This window comes from Triticum aestivum, chromosome 1D (genome assembly GCF_018294505.1).
Source record: "Triticum aestivum cultivar Chinese Spring chromosome 1D, IWGSC CS RefSeq v2.1, whole genome shotgun sequence".
NCBI lineage: Eukaryota > Viridiplantae > Streptophyta > Magnoliopsida > Poales > Poaceae > Triticum > Triticum aestivum.
Genome location: NC_057796.1, coordinates 344,668,844 through 344,675,990, shown reverse-complemented (window position 1 = coordinate 344,675,990; position 7,147 = coordinate 344,668,844). Strand labels below are relative to the sequence as shown.

Genomic DNA, 7,147 nt, shown 5'->3' with positions numbered 1-7,147 from the left:
CTTACATTATGCTCAATGTTTATAGACTGGTTTATGTTAGTTCTTACATTAGCTATGCCATTTTCAAGCCACATGCATATCCAACACTTGAAATTATGGTAGAACCACAATTCATTCACTGCAAGAAAGTGAGGTGTTCTCGTGCTCACTTGCAGGCCAATGCCGAGGCCCAACGTGATGTATGAAACTGGGCCATCCGTGGGCTTGAGGCAAACCGTGCTTGAAGAAAACCATACACGCAAGAAATGATTGGTTTTCTAGTGCCAAATGCTATTCGGCGCCTTCAGCGCCCTTTTCTTCACATCCCGCAAACGAGTGCACACCCCTCCCCTCCGCGATGGGCTGACCCATTTCAATTTTTTCCTGTTTCAAAACTGCAAAAACATGAGCATAAGTTGTAATTCGAACTTGCGACGCGTGAGGGCAGTGTAAGACACGATAACACTCTCGCTGTGATTTGATACATGTTTTCCCCTCTTTTTATCCTTTCATTGTTTTTCTTTTTTTACTCTGTCTCCTTTTTTCTTTTTTCAAATTAGGGATTTTTTTCTTAAAATAGATAAACACTTTCCGACACCTATGATTTTGTTCCAAATTTGTGAACTTTTTTCAAAATCGATGAACGTTTTTCCAAATTCGTAAACATTTTTGCAAAATTGATAAACCTTCTTCGAATTCGTGAACCTTTCAAATTCATGAACTTTTTTGAAAAATTGATAAAACTTTTTCAAATTTGTTAACTTTTTTCAAAATTGATGAACTTCTTTTCAAATTGATGAACTTTTTCAAATTCGTGAGATTTTTTCAAAATTCATGATTTTTTTAATTTGTGAACTATTTTCTCAAAATTGACACAAAAAATTAAAAATTGTTGAACAATATTTAAATACTGATGAACTTTTGTAATTTGTGTATTTAAAAAAAAAATCGATGAGCGGTTTCTCTGTCTCAATCTCGGACAAGAGGTGGAGCTAGCCCTGCATGGATCTGTTGTCCCTGCACACACCATCAAGGTATCCCCTCCATACTGCCGCTCATCTCGGTCGTTTGTCGTTCGTTTCCTAGATCTCACACACGAGGTTTTTGTTTGAATGTACTGACGGCGTTTGATTGATTGATTTGTTGTTGGTGAACTTGGTGGTATTTTGCATGTAGATCATGATGTACCAGCTCTGCAAGGGCGTTTCAAATTTGATGAACTTTTTTAGAAATTCAATGAACTTTTTTCTAAAATTGTTGACTTTTTTCAAATTTGTGAACTTTTTCAAAATCGATGAACTTTTCAAATTTCCAAACTTTTTTCAAAACCGATAAAGTTTATTTAGTTTTTTATGAACCTTTTTAAATATGTGAACTTTTTTCAGGTTCACATTTTACTTTTTTTCTTGAATACGCATGAGTGTGCCTACTATATATTAAAGGAGAAGAAGGGGGTGAAGAGCTCCTCCACGTCGGTGGTTACATATTACATACGCACCCCAACTCCACCGCTACTCTAAAGATGCTACAGACTCGCTACTGTACCCATCGAAAGTGCGACAAGAAAATCTTACACACCCTCTCTAACCAGGCCCGCTGCTCTCCATGCTTTCCCCTCACTCACTATTCTCTGAATTACAAATCCAATCAAAGGTGAATCTCCATCGAAAACAATATCATTGCGGTGTTTTCATAGCTCCCACGTTACCAAAATAGTAAGCGCCCTAACATCCTTCTTATGCAAGTGGCTTCCATCTTTGTCCATGCACCAATCTAACAAGGTTGCCCCATCAGACGGGGTCTAGCTCAGTTTGTTCAGCGCCAGGCACACCCTGGTCCACACTTCTAAATTATTATTTTCCACTTTTATCATAATATAATACGCATAATAAGCTGGGTATATACCATACATGTTAATGTTGTACTAAAAAAATGGCCATATACTTTTTTTTTCCTAATTGGCAGTAGGATGAGTTGGCCTATTGGTTGTTGTCTTGGCTATTAATCTGGGAGAATCAGGATATGATCTCTGCCCTCCAACATTTTAGTACAACATTAACATGTATAGCTATGGACGGAAATTAATTTAGAACGGAGGTAATACAATTTTACCATTTTGAATAGCTATGGACGAAATTTTTATGGGGACAGACGAATCATTATATACATGGGTGGAGGGATAAAAAAACCCAGAGAAACACATCTCTTTTTATTATTTGGTTAAATTTTTAATACAATATAGACGCAGACACTCATACATACATAGACACACAACACACGCACGCATATCCTATCCGTATGAGACATTTGAGAGACTGAGCCGGCACACCATATTAATCATATTAAGATTGACAAAGTCGTCACAGACATCTTTGTAGTCGATGGGAACACTCCTCCGTCTTTTTATTAGTCGGTATAGATATAGATATAATATAGATAAAATAAAAATAAAATAAAACAAAATTAGGTAGAGATAGTGACACACTGCGTTCTTGTGCACGTTAGCATCCGGAGCATTTTGGCCGTTCGACCCTCCGTGGACCGCAGCGAACGAAACCCTGTCAACGATCCTGAGCCTGATCCCAAGCAGTGGAAGTGTCGAACTCTCGGCACCGACCGGCCGTGAGCCCTCCTCCTTCCGTGTCCGCGCGTCGCCTTGGCAGTCACAACACGTAAAAACCAAGGACATCGATAATGACCGACCGTTCGGTCCAGACCGAACGTTTCGTTCGGGATGGAAAGGGGCATCGATCGAACAACTTGTTCGGGACGAGAACGCCCCAGCCCGAACGCCTCACCCACTAGGCCCTACAGGCCTTTTTCCTTGTGAAAAGAAAAACGAAAAATAAAGCCCGTGTATGACTAGTAAAAAGCCCAGTTTTTCTGCGACTAATAAACACCGGTCTTTTGTACGACAAAATTGCCATGGACTTTTGCCATTCTATGAAAGAAATTGCCATGTTCACCTTTATGTTTTCAAAAATGGCGCAAAAAAGGAAGAAGTCATGGCAACCTGCATTTCTACAGTACGAAAAGTTGCCATCACTACGAAAGTTTACAAAAAAAGGAATTTTTTTTCCATGAAGTGATATGGTGAAAAAATTCTCTCTAGACACATAGAATTTTTTCAAAAAAAATGGAGAAAACATTTTTAAGTTGTAATGATATCGTACATGTAATCCCCATGGCAAAACAAATTTCAAAGAATCAAAACTTTTTGCCATGGAAAAAACAATTTTGAAAGAACAAACTTGCCGTGTTCTCAAACTAATTTGTAATGGTCATGACAAACATTCTTCGGGTGGACGTGGCAAAAAGACACAATGAACCATGGCAAAAAATGCATTTAGTTGCCATCGAAAAAAACACATTTATAAACAATACTGATTTTAGTTGCCATGGCAAGTTTGCCATATTTTTGAACATCTTAGGTTGCCATGTTTTTGAACATCATTAGTTGCCATAGCAAGTTTGCCATGTTTTTGAACATCATTTGTTTGTCATGTTTTTGAACATTTTAAAATGCCATTGCAAATTTGCCATATTTGTGAACATCTACAAAGTTTGCCATATTTTTAAACATCTATAACTTTGCCATGGCAAGTTTGCATGTTTTTGAACATGTTAATTAAAGAAGTTTGCCATGGCATAAAATGGAGTGAAATTTGTCATGGCAAAAATGGTTTAATTTTTGCCATGCCAAAAATGTAGTACTTTTGCCATGGAAATAAATTAAAAATTGTCATGGTTACACAAGCATATTTAAGATGCTACATAGTAAAATTTGCCATGTTCTATAAAATGTAATTTTGCCATAATATTTAAATTAAAATTGCCATGGCAACTTAAAATAAATTTTGCAATGGCAACTTAAACTAAAATTTGCCATGGCAAAAAATAGAGTTAAATTTGCCATGGCAAAAGTGAAGTAAAAATTTTGCCATGGCAAAAAATGGATTAATGTTGCCATGGCAAAACTGGAGTACTTTTGCCATGGAATAAATTAAAAAACGCCATGGCTATATAAATATAATTACCGTGCTATGTAAATTTGCCATCATATTTAAAACAAAATTGCCATGCTCTTTACAATAAATTTTCCATGGCAACTTAAAGTAAAATTTGCCATGGCAACTTAAACTAAAATTTGCCGTGTGAATGAAAGTATTTTTTCCATGGCAAAAATGGAGTAAAATTTGCCAAACAAGTTTGCCATAAACATCCATTACTTTGCCATGGCAAGTTTGCATGCTTTTGAACATGTTAATTAAAGAAGTTTGCCATGGCATAAAATGGAGTAAAATTTGCCATGGCAAAAATGGATTAAAAGAGTATCTTCGGTTGGCAAAGGGCTAAAAGCGCCATGATGTACATACTTGCCATGCTACTATCAAAAATGGGTATATGGCAAATTTCACTAGCAGGTCCCATGCTAAAGGACTTTGACTTTTGTTTGTTTGTTTTAGACCAGTTTCAGTGGATTAATACATATAACCTACAAATTAATGATCGGCTGTCCTCTGTTAGTAAGAAACACAAATTCCCAAAACTCAAGTTGTAGCTTCTTCTTTAAGCATTTCATCAAACAGTTGAGGAACACAAATAATTACCTTAGCTTGGAGGAATCCCAACAATCGGACATAGGCGAGGATGATGCTCATCTCGTCACAGCTTGGCTTTGTGAAGCTTGGCAGATCCACCGGCGGAGCAGTGAAGCACAATGCCCCGAGGAAGAGCAATCAGTGAGATGAACCCCAGCAAACATCTTGCGGCTGCCATATCATCTGGCACTTCGCGTTGCGAAAATTGGGCGGCGCCTCGGTCGCCTCAGGCTCCTGGAGAACCCAAGAGCGCCCTGTCAACGGCGCGGCGACTCGCCCGGTTCCCGGCCTAGAGCGGGCCGGCCACGGCGCGCTGCTCCTTGAGCACAGACTGCCGTCGCGCCCCGTCCTGGAGCCGTCGCGCCCGCCCCAAATCGCCGTGCCCCGTCCTGGAGCCGTCGCGCCCGCCCCAAACCGTCGTGCCCCATCCCGGAGCCGTCGCTCCCGCACCAAACCTCCGTGCCCCGTCCCGGAGCCGTCGCGTCCGCCCCAAACTGCCACGCCCCGTCCCAGAGCCATCGCGCCGTTGAACTTCTCCTCTGCGGCCGCCTTGTCGAGCTGCGCAGCGTAGGCGATGCCCTAGCTCCTGCAGGAGCGGAGCTCCCGGGCGACGGCGGCATCCTCAAAGCGCCGCCGCTATCTGCTGCCCCCCTTGCAGCTCGCCATCCCTACCGTCCTCGGCGAATTTCCGAGCAAGAGAAAAGAGGAGCAGCACGGGGCGGCTTAGAAGGGATTTCGCGGCGCTCGTCGACGGTCACCGGGCGCCGTAGGGAGAGGCGGTTAGCTCATGCTAGGGCGCTCAGCGCGCAAGATGTGTGTGGAGACTGGAGAGTGAGGAGGAATGGATGAGGCAGAATGAGGGTGGGGGTGGGAGTGGGGGCGTTCGGGAGACCTCGATCTCGTCCCGAACGAGTAGCTGGGATGACGTGGCTAGTTCGCGTGCGCCAAGATATGTGCGGGGGATCGAACGACAACAAGGGAGTTCGGGACGAGATTGCAAAAGATAGGACGTTCGGGAGTTATTGATTCCGAAAACCAAACCCCACGAGGCAGCCGCGAGCCCACGTTCCCCCCACCTTCGATCGCGTGCCTTCCTCCACACACAACCCTAGCCCGCCGGCCACCAACCATGGAGATCTCAGCCGCCACGGCCACCGCCGGCTCTTCCCCGCCAGCCAAGCCGGTGCTCCTCCGCCCCCACGCCACCTCTTCCGCTACCACAACCATCAGCCGCCGCGCCTCCGCCTCGGCCTCGGCCACCGTCCGCCGCCGCGCGCGCACCCGCCGTTCCAAGACCATCTCCGGCGCGGGCGGCGATGACGGGGAGGGCCCCTTCGGACCCGGCAGTGGCGGGAGCGGCGGCGGCGGCGGCGGGTGGAACCATGGTTTCGGGTCCGGATCTGGTCAAGGCTGGGACTCATCGGAGCCCGACGTCCCCGCCCCCCGCCGATCGGCGGCGGAGGTGGCGCTCGGCGTGATCTACGAGCTCATGTGCCTCATCGCGCTCTCCAACTGCACCCAGTTTGCCGTGCGGAGGCTCGCGGGGCTTCTCGCCGCCCGCGTCGCCGCGCTGCGCTTCGTCCCCAGGGTCTGCTGAGGTGGGGATCCGCTCGGACGGTTCAGTCTCCTAATGCCCCGTCTCTCTCCTGATGTAGGATCTGCTTCCTCTACCCGAATTCTGCTTGTGTATATATGTACGTGCCTGTGAATTTAAGGGTTGGGGGGCTAGGATCCTTGTTCCTTGCTGATTGCTTCTGGCGATCCGTGGAAACAAATTCGTCGAATTGAAATGGAAGACCGTATGAACAAGACCTTCTATTTTCTTGGACTAGCACCGATTGCTTAATGCAAATTACTCCCTCCGTTCCTAAATATTTGTCTTTCTAGACATACGGATGTATGTAGACATATTTTAGAGTGTAGATTCACTCATTTTGCTCCGTATGTAGTCACTTGTTAAAATGTCTAGAAAGACAAATATTTAGGAACAGAGGGAGTGTATAAGTAGAAAGCAGTTTGGTGCAAGCAATTGATACTTGTGAAAAAATGTTTATGGCTATACCTGGGAACTTGCATGGTCGAAACTGTAAACCAGCAAGTGGAAGTAAGGTATAATGTCATTGTAATACACTACAAAAAAGGTATAATGTCACGCGATAAACCAAGAACTATAGTGGTGCCATTGGACTTGGTTAAAAAAATTCAGTGGTGGGACGGAGGAAGTAATTTCTAAACTTGTGACTTCCACGACACTACTCGTTAATAACATGCGCCCCCAATTTCCAGTACACTAAATTTTGGCTCAGTAATGTTTTTTATTTCACTAGCTAATATATATAGTTGAATTATCTATTTCAGTACGTGGTTGACAATGATTGAAAAAAAAATTGTTCGGTTCAGCTGTCAATTGTTAAATAGTTTGTATAAAGAACGACTGTCTCCACGAGCAAGCTGACTGGTCGGATGGTCCCAGCGGTCAAAGGTGATCGGGCAACCCGACCATGGGTTAAATTTCGGGACAGACTCTGCGGCGTAGACATCCCGAAGTGCGGGTTTCCTCTCCTTAG

The 7,147-nt window shown here is 44.1% G+C and overlaps 1 protein-coding gene across 1 annotated transcript; it reads left to right on the top strand.

Annotated features, from left to right (window-relative positions):
* Positions 1-5,511: 5,511 nt before the first annotated feature.
* LOC123181941 (glycine, alanine and asparagine-rich protein-like) lies at positions 5,512-6,411 on the top strand. The gene has a single exon (XM_044594358.1). It carries the CDS (start codon positions 5,710-5,712, stop codon positions 6,175-6,177), a length of 468 nt encoding a protein of 155 aa, XP_044450293.1. The 5' UTR covers positions 5,512-5,709; the 3' UTR covers positions 6,178-6,411.
* Positions 6,412-7,147: the final 736 nt, after the last annotated feature.